This window comes from Cryptosporidium bovis (assembly GCF_009768925.1).
Source record: "Cryptosporidium bovis isolate 45015 chromosome Unknown contig_3, whole genome shotgun sequence".
Lineage (NCBI taxonomy): Eukaryota > Apicomplexa > Conoidasida > Eucoccidiorida > Cryptosporidiidae > Cryptosporidium > Cryptosporidium bovis.
Genome location: NW_027125024.1, coordinates 270,802 through 294,893, shown reverse-complemented (window position 1 = coordinate 294,893; position 24,092 = coordinate 270,802). Strand labels below are relative to the sequence as shown.

At 29.0% G+C, this 24,092-nt stretch overlaps 10 protein-coding genes across 10 annotated transcripts; 5 read left to right on the top strand and 5 right to left on the bottom strand.

Moving 5' to 3' along the window:
- Nucleotides 1–330: 330 nt before the first annotated feature.
- FG379_002106 (uncharacterized protein) lies at nt 331–924 on the bottom strand (the record flags this gene model as incomplete). The annotated part of the gene is made up of 3 exons (XM_067327975.1): nt 331–472; nt 565–775; nt 888–924. 3 exons carry the CDS (start codon nt 922–924, stop codon nt 331–333), a joined length of 390 nt encoding a protein of 129 aa, XP_067183514.1.
- Nucleotides 925–1,561: 637 nt separating this feature from the next.
- Nucleotides 1,562–2,254, top strand: FG379_002105 (uncharacterized protein; the record flags this gene model as incomplete). Its single annotated transcript, XM_067327974.1, has 1 exon — nt 1,562–2,254. One exon carries the CDS (start codon nt 1,562–1,564, stop codon nt 2,252–2,254), a length of 693 nt encoding a protein of 230 aa, XP_067183513.1.
- A 353-nt stretch (nt 2,255–2,607) lies between these two features.
- On the top strand, nt 2,608–3,669 carry FG379_002104 (uncharacterized protein; the record flags this gene model as incomplete). Its single annotated transcript, XM_067327973.1, has 1 exon — nt 2,608–3,669. One exon carries the CDS (start codon nt 2,608–2,610, stop codon nt 3,667–3,669), a length of 1,062 nt encoding a protein of 353 aa, XP_067183512.1.
- A 430-nt stretch (nt 3,670–4,099) lies between these two features.
- FG379_002103 (uncharacterized protein) lies at nt 4,100–5,194 on the top strand (the record flags this gene model as incomplete). Its single annotated transcript, XM_067327972.1, has 1 exon — nt 4,100–5,194. The coding sequence occupies one exon, from the start codon at nt 4,100–4,102 to the stop codon at nt 5,192–5,194; it is 1,095 nt and encodes a 364-aa protein (XP_067183511.1).
- Nucleotides 5,195–5,459: 265 nt separating this feature from the next.
- On the bottom strand, nt 5,460–5,702 carry FG379_002102 (uncharacterized protein; the record flags this gene model as incomplete). The annotated part of the gene is made up of 1 exon (XM_067327971.1): nt 5,460–5,702. The coding sequence occupies one exon, from the start codon at nt 5,700–5,702 to the stop codon at nt 5,460–5,462; it is 243 nt and encodes an 80-aa protein (XP_067183510.1).
- Nucleotides 5,703–6,029: 327 nt separating this feature from the next.
- On the bottom strand, nt 6,030–6,344 carry FG379_002101 (dCMP deaminase; the record flags this gene model as incomplete). The annotated part of the gene is made up of 1 exon (XM_067327970.1): nt 6,030–6,344. One exon carries the CDS (start codon nt 6,342–6,344, stop codon nt 6,030–6,032), a length of 315 nt encoding a protein of 104 aa, XP_067183509.1.
- A 1,197-nt stretch (nt 6,345–7,541) lies between these two features.
- On the top strand, nt 7,542–14,156 carry FG379_002100 (U5 small nuclear ribonucleoprotein helicase; the record flags this gene model as incomplete). Its single annotated transcript, XM_067327969.1, has 1 exon — nt 7,542–14,156. The coding sequence occupies one exon, from the start codon at nt 7,542–7,544 to the stop codon at nt 14,154–14,156; it is 6,615 nt and encodes a 2,204-aa protein (XP_067183508.1).
- A 428-nt stretch (nt 14,157–14,584) lies between these two features.
- FG379_002099 (peptidase insulinase-like peptidase) lies at nt 14,585–16,699 on the bottom strand (the record flags this gene model as incomplete). The annotated part of the gene is made up of 1 exon (XM_067327968.1): nt 14,585–16,699. The coding sequence occupies one exon, from the start codon at nt 16,697–16,699 to the stop codon at nt 14,585–14,587; it is 2,115 nt and encodes a 704-aa protein (XP_067183507.1).
- Nucleotides 16,700–17,353: 654 nt separating this feature from the next.
- Nucleotides 17,354–21,472, top strand: FG379_002098 (uncharacterized protein; the record flags this gene model as incomplete). Its single annotated transcript, XM_067327967.1, has 1 exon — nt 17,354–21,472. One exon carries the CDS (start codon nt 17,354–17,356, stop codon nt 21,470–21,472), a length of 4,119 nt encoding a protein of 1,372 aa, XP_067183506.1.
- A 238-nt stretch (nt 21,473–21,710) lies between these two features.
- Nucleotides 21,711–23,244, bottom strand: FG379_002096 (uncharacterized protein; the record flags this gene model as incomplete). Its single annotated transcript, XM_067327965.1, has 5 exons — nt 21,711–21,855; nt 21,965–22,516; nt 22,610–22,702; nt 22,867–23,082; nt 23,149–23,244. Coding segments are annotated over 5 exons (1,102 nt in total), but the record flags the coding sequence as incomplete, so codon positions are not given.
- Between the last annotated feature and the right edge of the window lie 848 nt (nt 23,245–24,092).

The following is a 24,092-nucleotide window of genomic DNA, read 5'->3' as shown; positions in this document are numbered from 1 at the left end:
TGTGAAATCAATAATTATTTGACCCACTACTTCTAGAAACATTAACTTTATGCTCTCACATCTTTTTTCAATCCTGAAATACTTTTGACTTCACTCCTCATGTTCCACATTAAAATGCTTTTTATCGACGTATCACAGATTAGACAGAAAAGTGAATCATAATAGACTTTTGAAACGTTTAAAAAAAGATAAAAATAATAATGGTTGATCTATAGAGGCAATTAAAGAAATTGTTCACAAAAGTTAAGATTATATTTCATAATCTATAACTTGTTTCTTATTTATCAAGAAATTAATAGTTATTAATGAATCTTAATTATAAATCAAAGTCTAGTAATCGTCGTTATAGTTGCCTTCATCATCGGAGACTAAATCCCCAGTTACAGAAACTGCATAGCAGCCAGGAGTGACATTGTTGAGACGATTATACCTGGCAACCCATGATTGGTTTGAGTTCAAAACAGTAATCATTCTATAAATAGGGTAAAATTTAAATAAGCATTTGAAATGAGTATAGTTAAGTGATTATTCAATATTAGATATTCTACGAATGAACAAACATACCCTTTAAAAGATATTGTGGTGGAAGAATTCACCTTCTGACGATCATATTCCATAGCCAGGTGGGTACAATTTGGACAACCACCCTCAAAAAACTGCTGGTCACTTAGAATAATTCTACAAGACAAACATGCTCTTAAACGTAATATGTAGTTTTCCTTTGTAGTTACACTATTTGTTTTTGGATCTTTAACTTGCACTATTTTCTTTGTTCCTATTAAAAATAACATTTATTGGTGAAATTTATTTGAAACAGTGATTGTATTTCATTAAATTAAAATTAAAAACAATAGAAAAGCTATCTTCTTCTGTTGAAGTTAACTTACCTACTGGAACTGCAAATACGGTTTCTGTTTCTTCCATTAAATTATTTACGATATTTGCTTTGTATAATATTAATGGCCACTATTTCTCCCACAAACCACCAAGTATAATGCTAAAAGTAAAAAAAATTACACAATCTGTAATGTTAATTATTGGAAAAACAATGAGTCGCCCTCCAGCACTTACATTTACATCCACTAGTTCAACGTTTGGTACGAGAAGAAAACATATGCAAAGGCGATAATTTACCGCGTAATATTTGATACATTTGAATTCATTCTTTTTTTGGCAAATACATCAAAACCAAGGAAACAAATTAAGTGAGAATTAAATTAACACTGAATAAAGAGGTAACATAACCTCATTTGTTGTGTGTGTATTGATGTAATTTTTTGTTTATTTAATTTGTACAAAGATATCCCAAAAATAAATATATTAACAAATAGGCGCTAACATTGGATTTTTCTATGATAGAAAGAGTAAATTAACGGTATACGGCCATAATAGGAAAGAGAAAAGTTTGAGTTGTTAAAAAAATAGGATATTAAATATAACAGGGAGATATCCAGGCATAGTTTGATGATTTTAATTCAGTGTGGCCTGGATCTTACCAAAATTCAAAAATAATACCTATTTAAAGTGGCAGAAAATAATTCTCAGTGTATGGAAGATAAAAATGGCGAATGAACCGGAGAGTGAGTTTTTAAGCTCTTCTCTTAAGTTTATTTTTCAGGGCAAAGTTGTAAATGATGGCTTTTACAATAAGAAAGTTATAGAATTAGGCAGAAAAATTCAATCAGCTATGGTATTGAATATGAGGGTATTTAGAAGTGAAAGGTTAAAGGATTTAGACGAATTATTTAAGTTGTCTAGAGAAGAAGTGATTGAGAATTCTGCTTTAAGAGTTGTTAAAGGTGCTTCCAAACCCAAGAAAAATTCATTTGATAAGTATGGTGATGTTGAACTATGGAGAATTCAAAGGCGAAATTCAAAATACGAGACGAAAGACTTTGATAATTTAAGTAGAAATAACCGTGTTAAAAGAGGAGTTATTAGTGGGATGAAAAAACTTATCAAATTTGATAGAGACAAATATAACGAGCAAATGGAAGCCCTAAATAGTAATCCTGATGAATTTGAAAATCTCAGGACTTCCCACATCCCGACCGAGGAGGACAAAAACGCTCTTATAAAAGAGTATTTGAAGCACCAGAGAAGAAAGCCTCTATTCGATTCATTGGATGAGAAAGGTGTGAGTGTTTATCATATTAATCGTGATAATAAAAAATACAACGCGAAGCTAGACAGAGCTTTTGGTGAATACACAGCAGAAATAAAGCAAAACATAGAAAGGGGTACTGCTCTGTAGCAATACAAAATTAAATAAAAAATTAATGGTTGTTTATTTATTTAATTGGTGTTTAACTATTTAAATTGGCCATATATTGGTTATTATTTTTATTGAATGTGTAATTTACGTTATCATCCTTATAATATATAAAAATACGGCTTCCCGCCGAATGTGTCTTATTTTGAATTTCATTATGTCCGACAAGTAATATGTGTATGAGTTTATGTATGTATATTTATTTATATGTATATATATACATATATGAACCAACATAAATACGTATATTTGGATTTTTTGAGTATTGTATTTTCATTTAAAAGCGAATAGAGTTTCTGTCTTTGGAAATTGTTTCTTTAAAATCGTATTTAAGTATGTCCAAGAAAAGAAAGTACTGCGTTGAAAATACTAATGAACCTAAGCCAGGTACATTGGATTTAAGGTCTCTCAAAAAAGGCATATTGATGTCTGTTACAGTAAATAGTCGTAGCGTGACAGCATACAGAGAAATGGTTGAGATTCTGACAAGCGATTTATTTAACCAAGATAATTATTTTAATTCTGATGTAAATAATGGTTTCAAGTTAGACTGCAAAATTTCAGAGTCTACTGAGGAATGTAATATCAATAATAATACAGATGGCTTGAGTTTTAAAAGCAGCAAGGAGCTGAGTATAGCTGAACAAATCGAACTTGAATCACGTATTATATTGAAAAAATCTAGTAGATTTGAACTTATAAACAATATTTCGAGGTGCCTTTCACTAATTAAGTTTAACTGTAAGGACGATATACCTTCCTTAATGGTTGAGAAAGTATTGAAAAAGGCTTATGACAGTCATGTAAAAACCAGCAACTCAGAGTCAGGCAGTGACGCAAATAAATCTTTATACAAAGAAAAGTATGTCAACTTAGAGGAAGGTGATTTCAATCATAACGGAAAAGCAAAGGAAAATGGTGATGACTTCTCACATGGTGACTGTATTTTACTGTCATCAAGATTTGTGAGTAGATTAATCCCACTAGATGTGATATGCTCTGCGAAAATGGAAGATATTAAAAAAAATGCTATAGATTTTGTAAAGCTTCACTTTGAACATGCTTATTGTTTAGGTGATTCTCTCCAAGGTCTAGACAATGACATTGCCGTTAATTCATCTTCTCTGTCTGTCGTATCCTGGGCATGTTTTTGTTCCTCAAGATACAGTGGTACTGAAATCAAGAAGCAAGAAATATACGATTTATTTACTGAATTAATATGGGGTCCCGAAGATAACCTTAATTATCTAAGCAGGAAAAGAATATACCCGGTCAATTTGAATGAACCTGACAAAGCTGTTATTGTAGAGATTATAAGACATATATGTGGGATGTCTATCCTAAATAATTACTGCAAGTACTTCAAATACAATCTAAACAAACTCCTGAACCAATAAATAATTTCCAAAGTAATTCATATTGCTCTTATTTTTCCAAAACATGCGGTTTGTATAGACTGCATTCTTATTTATGTGTTATTTTAGTGTTTAATATTTTCGTGAATGATTTTTCTTTTTTTGTGAAAATTTACCAATATTTAATTTTAATTTTTACTAGGTCAAGTCTATTATCTTTGCCTTGAATTTCCAATATGTACTGTTTACTATGTGTCTCGCTTTTTTCATTTAGTTGTTAGTTGGTGTAAATCTGTGCTTTTCATTTGAAATTGGTAAATATTCTTTTGACTGGCGGGAAAACTGTCTGTTGTATTGAAAGCTGTAAAAAAAGGATGAAAGTAACGAGGGAAAAAAAAGGCGATCAGAAATAAAGGTATTTAAATAATAATTATTGTTTTTGCTTTAAAGAGGTATGAAATAGAATTTTAAAATGCCACCCAAAAATCAGAGTAAACAGGAAAGATGCCAACAAAAAGCACTAGAAAGACAAAAGCAAAAAATTATAGAAGACAAGACTTTTGGTTTGAAAAACAAGAATAAAAGCAAGACTGTACAGAAATATATAAAGTCGGTTACTTCTCAAATAAACAATTCAAAGGGAGGTCAGGCTAACCAAGAGTTGAGAGCAGCTCAAGCCAAAGAGGAAAAAAAAAAACAAGCTCAACAACAAGCACTATTAGCAGCATTATTTAAAGGCACAGAAAATATAAAGAAAGTATCTGCAGAGGATGCAAAAAAGGTAGATCCAACAACAATTAAGGCAGAACAGAAAATAGATTTGTATATAGATCAACGTGATCAGAAAAATAACTCTAGTTCCAAAAAAACAGCACCAATAACCACCGAACCGACAGTTTTCAGTACAGACATCATTTGTAAGCATTTCTTGTCAGCTGTTGAAAAGAAACAATATGGTTGGTTTTGGGTGTGTCCAGAAGGAGGTGATGCATGTAAATATCGTCACTGCCTCCCTAAAGGTTATGTAATTAAAGAAGTTGAGAGCGATGATATTGGTGATTTGGGTGAGGATGAAGAGACATTAGAAGAGAGAATTGAAAGAGAAAGACTTGAATTGCCGGGGCCAGGCACCCCTGTTACCTTTGAAACATTTATGGAGTGGAAAAAAAGAAAAGAAGAAGAGGAAAGAGCTAAGGCAGAGGCTGCTAAATTGGGTAAACAACAAATGTCGGGTCGTGACTTGTTTGTTTATGATCCGTCTCTATTCGTTGACGATGAGAATGCTGCTTATGGAGAAACATACGAATTTGATCAAGATGTATTCTTGGATGATGATGAACTTCCTGACGAAGCCTTATATATTAGAGAATCTGAGCGTTTGAATGACAATGAAGAATGCGAACAAGATAAGTGTGAAAATGATGACGTTGAGGGTGAAAATAAGAATGGTGAAATAAAGACAAGTAGCGATAAAAAAGACAATATTAATGACAATAACGAAAGTCATGAAGATCAGGTTAAGATAAATCATTCTGTTTTTCAGAATGAAATAGATTTTCCAGAATAACATAAAAAATATAATATATTTTGAATATTAAATAGTTTCTCTTGTTCTATAGAAAAAAAACACTATTATTACTTAATTTTATTATTTTAATACTAAAATATTTACGTTTTTCTTAAAAAATTCATAGTTTTTTATTATTTCCTATTCAATTTTAACATATAGTATAGTAATGATAAATATTATTCAAAGAAATACCGTTACCAATAAATTTTATTATTACATTAAAAACAATGGTGGCATTAATTTTTCTTTTTCAATGAAAATGTTAATATGAAACGCCTAACTTGTTGCAATTTATTTTTTCAACTTGAATATTCGCCCCTTTAAGAAGTTTTATTACAGAAAAATTATTTTGAATTGAATACTCGGACAAATATACAACTCTAACAATGCCACATTGTATGATACTTTTTGAACATGACGTACACGGTATTAAATCTATGTACATAGTTGCTCCTATGCATCTTTCAATACCAGCAAATAACATAGAATTTGTTTCCGCATGCATGCATGCATGTTTCTAATGATAAACCTTTTTTATGTGGATATGTACATCTACTACAGCCACATTTAAAACAATTAGTTACATTATTTGGTGCACCATTATAACCCGTGCTTATAATTTTATTACCTTTAACAATAACACATCCCACTTTTTCTGGAAATTCAATTAGAACGTAATGAAGTTAATATTGATATTTTCATAAAATATTCGTCCCAATTAGGTCTTGAATCTAGGGTATTTGGTTTAATATCACAAATTTGCCGTTCCAAATCATCTAAGCTTTCAATATAATGGATACATATATCTGATTTTCTTATTAATTTAATTATATCACACTTTTTCATTATTTTCTTGTTTTAATATATATAGCAATACATCCAGTGTATTTTCTTTACTTGTACTATCGCTATTATTACATAGTAGATTTTGTATACTGTATCCGCAGTTTTCCTTTTCGCCACTAAGTTCTAGTTTTATAGATAATACAGATAATAATGATATGTCAATTGCTATGCTAATAAAAAAAGTGTTCGATAACACATTGAATTCAATATCTCTACTTGTAGTTGATATCAAATAATTATTTTTGTAATCAGAAGTCACTATTTGGAATACATGTTCTATTCTTTTTTCTATTTTTTTCATTCAATGCTTCTGATGCTTCATTCCCGTTTTTAACAGAACAAAAACACATTTTTTAATATATGAACAAATACCATCGTTATCCTCAGCACAGTTATTTTCACAATCTACCAGTTTGATTATTTTGAAACCGAATTTTCTGTTAAATACGCATATAATTTTGTCTATTTAAAACAATTCACTACACACTATCCCAATAACTGTCATTTATGAAAGTACCGATAATATTTGAAATATCACAATATTTTCCTATATTATGTATATAATTTGCCTGTGAATGTTTTGGCCCTTCTCCTTTAAAGAGGAGTGTTTATATTATGACACACATAAAAAGGAAATTCAGGATAATCTTGTTCACAATTTAATTATGTGCGTTATTTACTTGTTTATTAAATATAAATAAAGGCGTTAATAACTATTAATAATGATTTTGCAAATTGTCTCGCTATATAGTTCCTTTTATTTATTTATTTCCTAATTAAACTACAAGTTTATTATTACATTTTACCGCGTAACTTCTGTTTATAAATATTCAATTGTAAATTTTGACCAAAATTACAGTGACAATTATATATAAATAGGAAATTGTAATAGTTTATGCAATTATCTATAATTTTATTATTGATCAAAAACGGAATAGTGGGTCTTGTGTAAGAAACAAATCAACATTATTTATTTTACTCATCAATTCCACGTATATAATAAAAAAATAAAGTATCCCACACTGTTAGATTTTAAGTAAAGTCTTTTAAAATATAAATTCGATGTTTATGTTTTAGTTAATTATGTGCTTATCCTTTTTGATCACACATATAATTAACGTGGTTATCCCATAATAATTATTTGGTCTTCCTTTTCTATTTGTATTGTGAAAAAGAACAAGGAGCGGTTTGGCCAAATATATATAAATAATTTAGTATTGAAAGAAGGAAATGTATTAAATGAATAATAAATAATATAAATTTGTATTTACTTTAAAATAATGGATAAAAGTTAGTAATTCAACTATTCTGATACTTCCTCTGAAGAACCAAACAAAAGGAAAAGTGAACATGTACTTTACTTGAGAATTGTTCGTATTACAACAAAGTTCATTACAAAATACAGCAATATATAAAATACAATATTATTTTTATGTGGTATTATACACAAACACACAACACAAAATATATGTAGATAATAAGTTTAGCTGCACTTAAAATGGATGAAAATTACAGTCAAGATATAGTTTTTAGTGACTATTCACATATTAGTGTGATATTAAACGAGGTAATGAGGATATCAGAAAAATTATCAAATTCTGACGGTACAGGTGAAGGTGAAAATAAAATTAATGAAATATCGAAGAATTTATTGGAAGAATTTTTTGTGGTACTATTTAGACCTATTGATGAACTGGAAAATGGAATAAATAATTTCATTTCAGATTTAATAGATTTATTTGGAGAAGAGAGTATGTTTTTGAATAGTATAATACTAGAGAATATAAAAAGTTTGTCCAAGGAATCGGCTCGTTTAAAAAAGAATTACTTTGGAACTAGAGTGGTTTCAAGAGAGAATATTACTAAATTGTTAAGTGGTATATTTTCTATAAACAAAAATGAAGATAAAAATTCGAATATATATGAGTTAAATGGCGTAAGCAAAAATGATACTAATATTGAGGATGAGATAAAGAACTATGATAAGAGTGAATCTGGAAGCCGTTCTGAAATAGAATACAGTAAGAACGATAAATACGAAAAAATTTACATTCCACCAAATATAATACCTGATTCAATAAGCAACGAAATTAAATCAAGATTAGTACCAATAACTGTGCTTAATAGTATGTTTGTGTCCGTTTTTAGGAACATTAAAAACTTTAATTATGTTCAATCAAAAGTATTTGATTCAGTATATCTCTCAAATAGAAATGTTTTAGTTGCAGCACCAACAGGATCTGGTAAAACAAATATAGCATTATTAGCAATATTAAGATCTATATATTGCCACTTGGGTATGAATGGACTTAACCAAATAACGGGAAAATGTCTAAATAAAAATCCTAAATCCGAATCTTTTACCCCACCCGATCCAAGAAAATTCAAAGTAGTTTATCTTGCACCAATGAAATCTCTAGTTTATGAAATATCTAGAAAATATAGGGAGAGTTTAAAGGAACTGAACATAAAGGTTATAGATATAACATCCGATGAATCAGTAACAAGAGAACAGATAGACAACAATCATATATTAGTAACAGTTCCAGAAAAATTTGATATATTAACAAGATCAAATTCATTTAACAATTATACGGGAAACAATGGCTTATTGGATATACTGGAGTGTATAATAATAGATGAGATACATATGTTGGGAGATGATCGGGGTCCTTCAGTAGAAGCAGTTGTATCTAGAATATTATATAATATGGGTATAACCCAAAAAACAATAAGAATAATAGGTTTATCAGCAACGTTGCCAAATTGTGAAGACTTTTCTTCTTTTCTAAATGTGAATAAAGAAGATTCGTACTTTTTCTCTGAATATTTCAGACCCACTCCATTAGAAAAGACAATAATAGGTGTGTTTGAGAAAACAATTCAGGAAAATTCAAAAATAATTAAAGAGGAGAGACACTATCGTAATATGCAGATTTTTGATAAGAAAAAAAAAGCAACAAATAATTCGAATAATAACGTTAAAAATGATAAAAAGTTGTTGAATGATACAAGTAAGAATATTATTTCTGAAAAAAACTATGGTAGTAATGAACCAATAATAGGTAGTTTACCTGAAATGTATAATCATATAACCTTTGAAATAGCATCTGAGTGCATTAAAAAAAATGAGCAGGTGATAATATTTGTACACTCTAGAAATGATACTTTGATAACGGCGAGATATTTTGAGAATCGTTTGAATGAGTTATTGAATAATGGCTCTGATTTTGATCTCAATTTGAATGATGAATTTCATGAAAACATAGAAACCGACTTGTCTTCCAAAGGGGATGCATCAGGTCGTTCAGTTGGATACTATTTGAGAATGTTAAAAGAGAGTCGCAATTCGGAAATAAGAAAACTATATAGGCTTGGATTGGGAATACACCATGCAGGTTTGTTGTTAGATCAAAGAAGATTATCGGAGTCGCTCTTTATGAGTGGACACATCAAAGTTCTTGTTTCAACAGCAACACTTGCTTGGGGAGTAAATCTTCCAGCCAGGCATGTTATTATAAAGGGAACCAATGTTTACGATAGTAAAAAAGGCCAATTTAGAGATTTAGGAGTTTTGGATATACTACAAATATTTGGAAGAGCAGGCAGACCACAGTACGAGAATTTGGGATCTGCCTATTTAATAACTACAAGCAATAAAGTAAGAAGCTACCTAAGGAAATTAACATTCCAGTTGCCAATAGAATCTCAATTATCAAATGAATCAAATTTATGTAACTTATTAAATTCTGAAATATCTAGGGGTTCAATATTAAATGTAAATGAGGCTTTTAAGTGGTTACAATATACCTTTTTGATAACAAGAGCGAGAGCATCACCAATTAACTACGGAATTACAGCTGATGAATTTGAAAAAGATAAAAATTTGATAAGTTATAGCTTCTCTCTTGTTAGATCATCATTGTCCCTTTTATACCAATCGAAATTAATTAAATACAATAATTTAAGAGATGATGTAAGTCCAACAAATTACGGAAGATTGGCATCTAAATATTATATAGACTTTAATACAGCTAATATTTTTAGAAAGAGGCTTGAATCTATTGGTGAAAGCACTGAAATTGAATTAGATAATCATCATTTAAAAAGTGACTTTGATATATTGGAAATGATAGGTGAGGCTAGTGAATTTTCTGGAATGAGTGTTAGGGAAGAAGAAATTGATGAATTGGAGGAAATAGTTACTGATCCTTTTGTATCTTCTGTTATATCAAAAAATAACAAAGATATCAATTTGGACAAAATAAGTACTAAAGTTGCTATTTTGTTAATTACATATGCACTAAGAATGAATATTAAAACTCCTACATTAATGATGGACAGAATATACATATCTCAAAATGGTATTAGAATACTGAGATACGTATTTGAATTGATACAATTAATTGGCTTTGGAGCTTGTGAGAGAATACACAGAATATTAGAGTGGTCCAAAATGCTTGAATGCAGGGTTTTTTACACGCACTCGATACTTCGACATTTTGTTTACCACAATTGTTTAAATAAGATGTCTTATCCTAGTGATAGTCATGATAATATTTTTAAGGGTTCTCTTAAATTCAATTCAATTGTTAAACTAGAAAAATACTATTCAACTTGGGATTTAATAAAAGACCTATCTTTTGTTGAACTGAAGGGAATTGTATATTCAGACGCCGCTAAAATATTTGATCACATTAGTTACGTTCCATATGTTTCGTTTAAGGAAGTTTTTTTATCCCCTATTACAAACAAAGTGGGAAAACTGGGAATCAAACTTTTTCCTAATTGGAAATGGACAGAGAAATGGAATGGCGATAAGGAAAAATTTTATCTCTGGATATCAAATCCAAATGATGGAACATTACTTTACCTACAAATTATTCAAGTGGGCAAAAACAACATGAATAAATTAATGTTCATATCTGACTTAATACCTATACCAGACGAAAACATTCCCTATTATCTGAATATAAATTTGGTTTCTGATAAATGGGTTGGTTTGGAGTATTCTTCCGAGGTCAACCTTCGTTCTTCATTGGAGGCTTTTTTATCATTAAGTCAAATAAAAAACGACTTTGTTTGCCATGAAAATTCAGGTTTTAAAGATAATAATTCACTAGGTTTATCAGACATTCCAGAAGTAACAAAACTATTAAATGTGACGCCAATACCTGTTTCTTCGTTAATGAACATTAATATCGAAACTTATTATAAAAGTAAAGGTGTATATTACTTAAACCCAATACAGTCTCAACTTTTTCACGTTTTATTTCACACAAATGAGAATATATTTTTAGGTGCTCCCACTGGCTCTGGAAAGACAATGATTGCTGAAATCGCTATTTATAAAATAATAAAGAATCACTTTGATTCACTTTTAACAAATGAAAGTAAACAATGCTTCAAAAATGGAATTCCTAAAATAGTTTATATAGCTCCTCTAAAATCTCTTGCAAAAGAAAGATTTTTAGAATGGAATAAGCTATTTATGGAAATTTTTCAATTAAAAGTAGTTTTGCTTACTGGAAGTTCAAAATGTTCTTTAGGTGAGCTGAACAATGCATTCTTAATCATAACTACTCCTGAAAAATGGGAAAGCATCACAAGAAAGTGGTTTATAGACTCGAGGAATTTTGTTAGACAAATAAAACTAGTTATATTTGACGAAATTCATTTAATAGGACAAGATCAAAGAGGTTATGTAATGGAAACATTAATATGCAAGACAAAATATATATCAAAAATTATTTCAAAACAAAATAAAAATGATTTAATAAGAACTATTTCACTTTCCACACCATTGTTAAATTCAAAGGAGCTTTCATCTTGGCTGGAAGTAGGGCCATCAGGGTACTATAACTTTTCTCCATCTATAAGACCTGTTCCGTGCACTGTATATATATCTGGTTTTCAGGAGAAAAATTACTGTCCTAGAATGGGCACTATGAATAAACCTATTTACAACAAAATACTTTGTCATTCTCCGAAAAAACCAGTAATTATATTTGTGGCATCTAGAAGACAAACAAGAGAGACGGCATTATCATTATCTCGTTTATGTTTTTGTGATGGTGATCCATATAAATTTTTAAATAACACAGAAAGCAATAAAAAGTTTAACATTGAAGATTATAAAAAAAAAATAGAATTCGTAGACGACAAATCACTCAGACATACACTAGAGTTTGGTATCGGAATTCATCATGCTGGACTCGTAGATTCAGATAGGGAAATAGTTGAGAGTTTATTTCTAAATGGTGAAATTCAGATAGTTGTTGCCACTTCAACACTTGCTTGGGGAGTAAATTTTCCTGCTCACCTTTCAATTATAAAGGGGACTGAATATTATGATGGTAAACTTGGCCAATATATTGATTATCCAATTACGGACGTTTTGCAGATGATTGGGAGAGCTGGAAGACCACAATTTGACTCGATCTGTACCGCCTGTATATTAACACTAGATTCTAAAAAACAGTTTTACAAAAGATTTTTGTATGACTCTCTTCCTTTGGAATCTTGTTACAATATCAATTCTTTAGTTGAAATAATAAACGCTGAAGTGGCTTCTCATTCAATACTAACCTTTATTGACGCTCTATGTTTCCTTTCAAATTCTTTTTTTTTAAGAAGAGTTATATCAAATCCTGCATACTATGACCCCAGTATATTCCAAGATGAGGACATAAGCTCTTCTCTTTCATGCAAATTTACGAATCAAACCGTTGTTTACATTTTAGAAAAGCTGATTAAAGAAGTTATCGAGACTTTAGTTGGACTTGGTTGTATATTCATTTCAAATGAAGAAGTAAGTCCAGACCTGATTACCTCTAAAAACAACTTATCCTCATCTTTTTTATCCTATAGCGAAAGGAGATGGAGCACTTTGTACTCTAAATCAAGACTTAAATTAGCTGCACTTTCAAATAACAATTTTGAACTTGGTGGAATAGAAAGTCAAATTAATTACGATAAAGATAGTTACATTGAATTATGTAAACAAGGTAAATCTAAACTTGAATGCAAATCAAAATCTGAATTCAAACATAAATCTGAATTTACAATGCAATTATGCTTGAATCCGACAGTAATAGGTCAAATAGCATCGTTTTTCTATATTAAGTGTTCAACAGTGTCGAAAATGAATGATTTTTTGAAGAAAAAAAGAGGACTTAAGAATGATGACGTTAATAGAATAGTATCAAAGGTTTCTTGGATAGAAGTATTAGCTATTTTATCATTATCATCAGAATTTGAACAACATCCTGTAAGACACAATGAGGATATTGTATGCAATAAAATGTTAGAAAAATGTCCATTAGGCAAACTTCCTTGTGAACAAATGTCAAGTCCTCATCAGAAAGTCTTTATTCTTCTTCAATATTACTTATTTTCAATTCCAGTTCCGATTGTTGATTTCATTAATGATATTAATTTAATACTTGAACAGGCACCAAGAATACTTCACTCCTTTATATATTTAAATAAGTTCGGAAATCATTTTTCCGCTTCCGCTTTTAATTCAACAATACTGGTTCTTGAATGTTTAGAACAGAAATTAAATCCATTTATTACTCCTTTTTATCAATTTCCTGGATATGAATGCATCAAAGATGACATAGCAAACCAAAATTTAGACTGTATTTACGAATTCATTCGCAAGGTTAAAGTTACCAATGAAATTAGTATTCATAAAACTTTTGGTAATTTAGATAATCGTAATTTGCTTCAAGATATAATGGAGTTTATTCAAGATGTCCCTTTATTCAATATCCATGCAAATTTTAATAAACAAAATATAGACAATATTAACATATTATTTGTAAATATTTACACATTTATTGTGAATAGTGACAAGACATTTCCTTCAAGATGGTTTAACAATCAGTGGATTATATTGGAGGAGACGAATACTGACACAATTTTGTATTTAGAAAAATTAAGTAAAAGCAAATTCAAAATTAATGGATTCGGTAATTTGCTAAATAAAAAAATTATGGATTTTGAAGCCAGGATAAGAATAAGTAACTTCAATTGCAATGCGTTCAAACTCAAGGCATCCATTGTGTCGGAAAAATACGTTGGAGTAAATGTATCCTGTTTTCTTTAAACACAAAAAACATACACAAACTAGAATAAATTAAAGGTTGTGTCTTTTTGATCTAAAATCAAATTTCATACAATTGGTTTAGTATTTGTCAACTACTTTCGCACTTATATGTACGTATTTAATCACTACTAAATGACTAATAATCGAATTCTACCAAAATTGTTTTATATACTAAACCTGACTATTTCCAACTTAGTTTTGCCATTTTAAACTAAAAAATTTTGAAATATGGGTACTGCCAATGTCATTACTTTCGTTAATTATTTACAATAGTTACTACTAAAAAAACTCAGAATAATACACATTTAAAATATGCATAAATATTAAAACAAATGAATTGTATTTGTGGTGAGAAATAAAGAAAAGACTCAGTTTGATAACTTTGTATTTATTTTATTGCGTTGTTTACAAAAAAAACATTTGTAAGTCTATTGGCTTATTTCCGCATCTTCATCAACCAAGCCTAAATCACAAATATCTCCATGTAGTTCCTGAAACTCAGAGTTGGTGCTCATGTTTCCATTGTTACAATTACTGCAGTCACTCTCTTCACGAGTACAAGATATTCTTTCTGCAATCTTGTCCAATTGTTTTACTGAATAGCAGCCATTTAAGGTTGCTAAATTTTCAGGAGTAATATTTTCCTCGTCAAATGAAATCATTGAAAGGCTGACTCTAAACTTATCGATTAATTTTTCAAAAGCAATAAAAGCAGAAGCTTTGAAAGCATCCCAAATTCCAAAATCTTTTTCATCAATAAGCCTGTTTTTGATATAATATTCATTTTCATTATAAAGTGTATTGCTAAATAATTCTGTGCTTTTAAAAGTAATTTGCTCACCTTTATTACTCTCCTTTAAATCACAATTAATACATTTTTTAAGCTCACAAAGTAATAAATCCATAAATTTATCACATTTATTCGCCTTATTACTAACACCAGAGTTGGAAAATGTCAAAGAATTCTCAATTCCATCACACGACTCTGAGTTGAGTGTTGATGGCTTGCTTACAAATATACATGCTGAATTTACTGAAAAATTTTCGTTTCGAAGTGTAAAATAATTTAATATATGGCCAAATAAATAATTGCATCTATTCTTTATTATATTTGGATTAATGTAATCAAGTATCTTGCAAAACAATTGATATTCTTGTTTTTTACTTATAGGTATACTGCCACATAGCCAATCGTCTATTAATCCATCCAAAACCAATTTAGGATCCTCACAATATTCGTCTTCAGCTGCTTTCTTATAGTCAGATATGGTTATCAAAACGACTTCGTCAAACTCCTCTTTCGTCATTTCCTTATTACAGACATTTCTTATTTCTTGAATGCTGGACTTTAAAACATTTTTCCAGTTACCCTCGTCCGTTACTATCGAGAATGTATTCCAGCCACAATTCTCCCTTGCTGAGTTGTAAAAATCCCACGAAATTGAAGTCTTACTTTTTATACTGTTATCTAAATTACCAAGTAATTTTGAATGTATTAAATTTGAAATTATTGTATCGACAGCATTGTAAAATATCTCACCCTCGTCCAATAAAGGGCATATGTCTAGTTTAATTCCTATCGAAATAGATATTTGTTCTATAGATTCGTGTTGATATAACAACTCTTTTTCAAAGTTTAAATCTTTTTGCGGAACGTTGTTTTTACTTTTTAAACTTATTCTATCAATTATACCTTTGTATCCTATTCTATTGTTAACTGAAAATATATTACATTTACTATTAAATTCGCTATTTAATTTCGTATCATTTGCATCAGTATTTCTACAATTCAAATCTGAAATAAATGTAGATAAATGTGTAGCAAGTAATTTATTAGATACAGGTATATCTCCCACTATAAATAAACACATATTGCTTGGGAGATACCATTTTTGTAGAAACTTTAACATATTTGATATTGTAAAGCTTTCCACTGTCGAACATTCGCCTATAGGCCACCTCTTTGGAAGTATTGTATTTCCATGAAATTGGGAAAATATCTTTCTTTCTATTATATTAGCAACAGAATCATTCGTTTCCTGTATATTACTTAGTGTTTTGTTTTTTATAGATTCTATCTTACCCAAAAATGAGTCAGAATACAACATTAAATTGCTCTGAAATTTATATACACACTCCAAAAACTTCCCCAATACATCAAAAAATGTTTCTCTTTTCTCTGGATCATTCATTGAATCAGAATTTAACTCATTCACTATATTATGAATTGTGCAGTGAAAATCTGTTGAAGAAGTTATATTTAATATATGATCTGAACGAATATTTGATAATTTATCGTTCAATTCAGTAAGCGTTAAATTTTGTATGAAATTTGCTAATCCTCTTTCATTATCATCCTCGTGAATACTACCAACGTTTACCACTAAACTAAGAAAAAACGTATTTTTAACTGCTTCACTGTTGAATATACAGTAGTCTAGTCCATCACTTAATTTTTCATATAATATATCTGATCTATGTACTAGTGGACTTTTAGACAGTACTTGAGCTATTAATTCAAAATCATCATTTTTTAATGGCATCGTCCTATTTATACAATTATTATATCAAAATATAATTGCTTTTCACCACCAGCGCACCTCTGAAATGTTTTTTTAGTCTTACTTTGTCGGAAGTTTTAGTATTATCCTCACCTTCCAACTTCCAAACATTTAACACCGAGATACACACAAAATTGTAATAACTGATAGTAATCCACCACTAGTAGTGTATTCAAATATCATAAATTAACAAACCAACTGTTTTGTTAATGTTTCTAAAAATCATAGTACCTATTACAGGCGCGGTTCCTTTTATAAATTTATGCATATATTTATACATATATTTCTTTCACACTTAATTTATTGCCTTATTTTTCTTTATCTTTTCTCCGCCTCTATTTTTAGAGCGAATCACATGTAATATACAAATTTAAGTGCGCGCGCGCCGTTATAGTACCGCATTGATGTGGGGTTTGAATTTGCATGCATAATAACCGGTATTGGACAAAAAACAACCGATAATAAAAATTAAGATAAAACAATCATTATATAATTTAATTAAAAAAATATATTTACAAATAATAGTAAATATATAAATAATTTATATCGGTTTGAACTGTATTTTCGGATTTGTTTATCGCATTAAATATTAAAGTGACCTCATTTTTTAGGTATCAAGGGGTTTGATGATGAACAATGCAAGAATATATAGAATTTGAATCAAACAGTAATACAAATAACAGGGATGGTAAGGAAAATGAAAATAGTAATGGTCGTACAGTGAAAGGTTATATTAAGGAATTGTTAATAGATAATTTTAAAAGCTATAAGGGAAGACATGTAATAGGACCATTTTCAGAAAATTTAACATGTATAGTTGGCCCAAATGGTTCTGGAAAATCAAATCTAATGGACGCACTTTCTTTTGCATTAGGCCTATCTTCAAATGATATGAGAAGTACAAATTTAAAGGAATTAATTTATCGTCCGGAGCAAGATGATAGTACACAAATAAGTAACGGTGCAAGTCAAAGCGGTAATAATGTAGATATAACTAATGACCTAAGTAGCAATACCAATACAAATAACAATTTAAAAATACAAAGAAATGCAGAAGTTGCTATATTGTTTGTTCCATATGAAAGTAATATTGAAATAAATTTTTGCAGAAAAATATTATCCTCAGGAGTCTCTAGATATACGATAAATGAAGATGTTGTATCACAGGATACATATTTTAAGAAATTATCTGATTTTAATATATTAGTTAAGGCTAGAAATTTTCTAGTTTTTCAGGGTGACGTGGAAGATGTAGCTCAAAGAGCACCTAAAGAATTAACAAGCTTATTTGAGAAAATATCAGGAAGTGATGTCTATATAGAAGAGTATGATCGTCTTTCAAACGAACAATGTGTAAATCAGATAGTTTCTCACAATAGTTTTAACAGAAGAAAGTTATTGGAAGCAGAAAAAAGAGAACTACAAAAACAGGTTGAAGAGGTGAATGAATATGAGAGTTTATTAGATCAGAAAATAAAAACACAAACCGAAGATATGCTTTTTAAATTATATTGTAATGAGGTTTTAGGTGGTAAATTATTTGAGGAAAGAAACGCGATTGATGAGAAAATAAAGTTGTTAAATGACGATATTGAATCACAAAAAAAAAGAATAAAAGAGGCTGAATCAAAGTTGGCAAAAGATAATTTGGATTTAAAAAAACTGAATAGTGAACTGGAAAAATTTGAACAAGATGATATAACGAGTAAGAATCAAAAATTAAAATTAGAGAACAATGTTAAGAACTATGCAATTGAAATAAGAAAACAAAATAAACAAAAGGAATTGATATTAACAAATATAGATAAAAATGACAAATTACTTAAAGAGTATCAATCACAAATGGAAATAATAAGGAAATCATTAAATGAAATAGGTGATTCTTCCGATTCATCCGAATTTTTAAATATTATTTCATCAGATATTCAAGAATATATAGAATGTAAACAAAAAGCAGATATGGCTTCTTCTGAAATAAGAGAAAGGCTTGTTCAAATAGAAAGAGAGCAAAAAAACAAGAATGGTGTAATAGAGATAATAGAAAAAGAAAAGAGTGAGATACAAGCACAAATAATTTCAATAAAGAATATGTTAGAAAATATTAATGAAAAGTTGAGTGGACAAGAAGAAAAGTTAAAAATATCAATTGAAAATGAGTCTTTATTAAGTTCTGAAATAAATATTATAGAAAAAGATTTTGATGGTATTGGCAGTAAGATTGCTTCACTAGTAGAGGAGAGGAATAAATATAATGATAGTATAAAGAGTATGGACGCTAAAAATAATGAGGTACAAAGAGAACTAAATTCAAGAAAGTTGATAGAAGATTTAAAAAATTCAATAAACAATAGTTCTAATATTGATTCAGACTGTTACCATGTATACGGCAAATTATCAGATTTGTGTCATTCAAATAATAAACAGTTTTCGACAGCGATTGATTCAGCATTAGGTAAATATGGTGAATGTATAGTAGTAAGTACATGGCAAACAGCAAAAGAATGTATTAATTGGCTTAAGAACAATAAAAAACAGCCAATGAATTTTATACCCCTGAATTCAATAATTAAAAAAAATAATCATGAATATGATACAAAATTAAGGTCCTTATGTGCTGGAAACAAGTCAATAAGGTCATTAGCGAAAGATAATATACATGTTTCTGACGATGGAATTCTTCCAGTATTGGATTTTTGTTTAAATGGAGTAATAATCACACGTGACTTAGAAGACGCTAAAAAAATATTTTATACGGAGGCACCGAAAATGAATATAAAACCGAAGGTAATAACATTGGATGGTGAAAAAATACTTAAGAATGGTAGTTTTTCAATGGATTCAATGAACAAAAGAACAAATTCGAAATCATTCGCAAAAGATTATGCAAACTTAAATTTAAAAATAAGCTCTTTAAATGAGGAGATATCAAATTTGGAAGAAATAGAATCTGATGGAAGCAGAAAACTTTCTAGATTAAGAGACAATTTAAAAAGAATCGAATTAGATAAAAAAGCAATAAATACTAAAATAGATATTTATAATAACAATATAAATGAAAAGTTAAAGTCATTGGAATTACTAGAAGAAAAGTTAAGAGAAAGAGATCACGAATTAAAAAATCAAACGTTGATTTTAGAATCATTAAATAATGATATAGAAAAAGCAAAAATTGAAATAAATGAGTCAGATATTAAACACTTTAAAAAACTATCAGAAAAGCTTAATATTAACGATATTAGTTTATTGGAACAAGAATCAAGAAGAAGACACGATGAATTATTACAAAAAAGGAATAGATTATCCAGTAGATTAAATATTATACAGGAAGAATATGATTATATATTAAAAAAAGACAAGTCAATAAGGGAAAAATTAATTGAAAGTGAAAATGAAATCAACAAATATCAACAATTAATAAATAAAGATAATAGTGATATTGAATTGATTAATAATAAATTTGATATAATAGAAAATAAGATTAAGGACTTAAAACAATCACTAAAATCAATAAATGAATTTAAAAAAGACTACCAAGAAGATATGAATAAGAAAAAAAGAGGACTAATAGACTTACAAGAATCACTGTCTGGCTTGACTATTGAAAAAACTAATAAGAGCAATGATTTAGAGGTACTTAACAATGAATTAATAACACTATTAAAGTCGATAGTGTTTGATAATATTAAAGTTCCATTATTATCCGGAGGGTATGAGGATATAAGAAAATATTGGGAATATTTCGAATCTACTAGTAAAAAAGATAAAAAAGCAAGTGAACTGGATGAACCACCATTGATACAAATAGATTATGGCGACCTTACCAATAAGCAAAAGTCATATTCCAATTCAGAAGAACAAATTAAAAGCGAGACATCACGTTTGTCAAAACTAATGAATGACATTACAGATAAAATAGAATCTTTAAGTCCGAATATGAAGTCAAAAGAAAGAATAAAAGAGGTGGACGCTCAATTAACTGCATTATTAGAGGATCAAAGAGAAGTAAGGAAAAAGTCAATGGAAATTGATAGATCATTTAAAGACTTAAGAAAAAAGAGAACTAAAGTATTTATGAAATGTTTTGAGGCCGTTAAAGAAGCAGTAAGTGATTTTTACTCGCAATTAACATGCGAAGACGGCAATATAGGTGGTCAGGCATTTTTAGACTTAGATGATACAAATTTAGAAGAACCATTTGCATGCGGTGTTATATTTCACGCTATGCCTCCATCAAAGAGATTTCGCGATATACAACAATTAAGTGGTGGTGAGAAAACAATGGCCGCTTTAGCATTATTATTTGCAATGCAAAGTTATCATCCGTCACCATTTTTCGTATTAGATGAAGTGGATGCAGCCCTTGATCCAAAAAATGTGCAATCCATTGCAAAGTTTTTAAAGGATGCACCTTTTCAATCAATTGTTATTTCACTTAAAGACAGATTTTTTTCTCAGGCAGATACGTTAATTGGTGTATATAAAGATAGAGAAATCCATACAAGTGCCACTGTGACTTTGGACCTAACAAGGTATTCATCGAATAAAAGTGGAAGAAATAATTTTGTTAATAAAGAAAATAATGCAATTAACTATGCGATCTCTTCTAGAAGCATTGATTACGAAATTTTTGAACAGACCTCTAGCAATGGGGATAAAGGTTCTGAATTAAGGAAAAACATATCAAGTACTAGTAAAAGTAATATTTATAATAGCAATAATATTCGTAATAAAAGTCATGAGATCGAGATTGTTTAACTAATTACTGTATCATTAAATTTGTACCTCAAGTAATTTTTCTATGAAATTTAGTTAAAATTGGTGTTTATTTTCTTTTTTTAAACAATTTATATTTATTATTCAAAAAAACTTACAATATTTCCAAAATTAGAAATGGAATTATTAAGTATTCCAATAGAAGAGCATATAAAATTCAGTCTTTTAATGGTTTTATCGATTATTTCTGGACTCCAAGGATGGTAAATTAATTCTTTACTATAGTTATTGAACTTTGATGGGATTGCACTCTTCTTGATAAATTCAATAAAAGTTATTTTGTTGGCTATGCCGTTTGCCTTAATTTTAAATTCAAAAGGTAGCTTTTGAAATTCACTTATCTTCCACTCTAGATTTGGTTTAAACTAACAGGTATTTTCAAATATTATGAAAAAATATTAATAAAATGGTCAGCGTTGAGTGTTATATTTTATTTCAAATAAATAAAAATGATATTTATTTAAAGTAACTTACAGTAAATTTAACTTTATTCTCAAAGAATAGCTTGTAAAACAAATTCCATTCAAATGAATTCACTATTTCATCATTCATACCAGAAAGTGGGTCATTATTAATACATGATTCAAGTTTATTATGCAATAACTTTGAAAGGAAAACTATATTATTTATCTGTATACTATTATTTGTGTTATAAACTGATATAATATCATTATTTTCTTTTATATACTCTAACATTAATGGTAGGTAATACGATACTAAAAAAGGAAGAGAATCGCAAAGTTCTTTTTCACAAGTTTGGGTTAGTACTTTTCTTCTCATTTTTGATATAAATCTAACATCTCCTTTATATGTCAACGTGACTATTTCTTTAAGTAAATCATATAAAGTAATTACTTTTATATCTTTCTGCTCATCACTATTTGATTTATTAATTGAACTGTTAATATTGTCATTTCCAGATAATGAAAGAAGTGAGAGTATTAATGCTTGTCTTCTATTGTTTTCCAATTTTTTGTTGATTTCCACTTTAAGTTTCTCAACACCACCATCCCAAATGGGGCAGATCTATTCAAAACTCAATTTAAATCAACAATTATTTGATATGAATATTTTATTTTCATTCCACACATATTTTTTTCATTATTATTTAAAACTTACAGTCTTTTGTAATCTTTGTGAGATAAATAAAGATGACCAATTCTCTAGCGAGTTTAGTAAATCATCTTTTGATATTACTCCATATTTAAGTACCTGTAACCAAAAAGAATGATAAAAATGAATTTTTATATTTTGTTAAATTATATGAGCAAAGTGATAATTGTTTTTTTAATTCATAAAGATTTTTGTTCAAATAAGTATTTATTGAATTAATTAGTTTAGATGGTAATAAAAAGTGCAGCAACTAAAACACCTACCTTGTTATTAATAGTGGGAATGCATGAATTATAGTATATTGGATTATACTTTGAATATTTTTGAAGCCGAACAATAAATGGAATACCAAGAAACCTAGATATCTTTGAATAATGGTTTGAATATATCCTAAACAATTCTTTATGCCACTTTAGTAGCGCATCTTTAGAATCATTGTTTACTACTACTATGAAGTCATGCATTCTTTTATTACATGCCTTTACAAATCACGTATACAAATTCAAATTTATGCATATACTTTAATTTTTTGCTATAAAACTTACATCAACTGAACGGAGAGTTGAGCCATACTTAAGTATTGCAACTGTTTGTCTTATATTAAAAAAATCAATAGGATTAAATAAATTTAGATTCTTCATTCTACTCTCTCGTTCAAATCTATATGTTTGTAGTTCACAATGATCTACATATGTGCATATTTATTTAATTAACATGCAATAATTTAATTATTATTCAGGTGTTTTCCATACATGCAGAAGTATAAGCGATTTTCTGCAGGCAATTACATGTGGAAATACTAAACTGCATGCAGGCACTCAAGAAAGACGAAGAATGGAAGACAAGGTGCGTAAAACTAATTTAAATGAAGAAACAGAAATTTACTCAAATATAACAAACAAAAACACAGTGCAAAATTCGTGCTTAAAGGTAAAAATAGTGAAAGAGATGTAAATACGGTAAAAGACGCAAATATAGGGAAAAATCCAACCAAAATGCGCATCTAGAAGAAAAAAGAAAAAAAGAACGAGGTAAAACTGGAGAACAATAATTACTCAGTTTCACGGGGAGAAAAAAAAGTTACAATACCATTATTTTTAATATTTATCTATACTTTAAGTCAAATAAATGAAACAAAAATTATTTAAAATATTCTTTTAATTTGTGAATAAATTTTGTCTATTGCGGTATTATTCAGAGATAATTACGCGTATAACTAAAAGGCGGGCAAACACGAATGGCGCGCATTGAGCGCCATAGTTTTGAGTCTAATTTTGCAAAAAAAAATTTGCAAGAAAAACAAACAGGCACTTGTAAAGAACAAAATAATTTGTCCATATTACAGGAAATAATGTAGTGGCATTTATTATTAAAGGAGGGACAGTTTTGCGTATGACAATTTGCAATAGGTGACAACATCCTGGTTTGCGAGAGAGTTTTGAGTATTTCATCAAGGTTTAGACGTAAAGAGGGATATAGTCATTTTCAA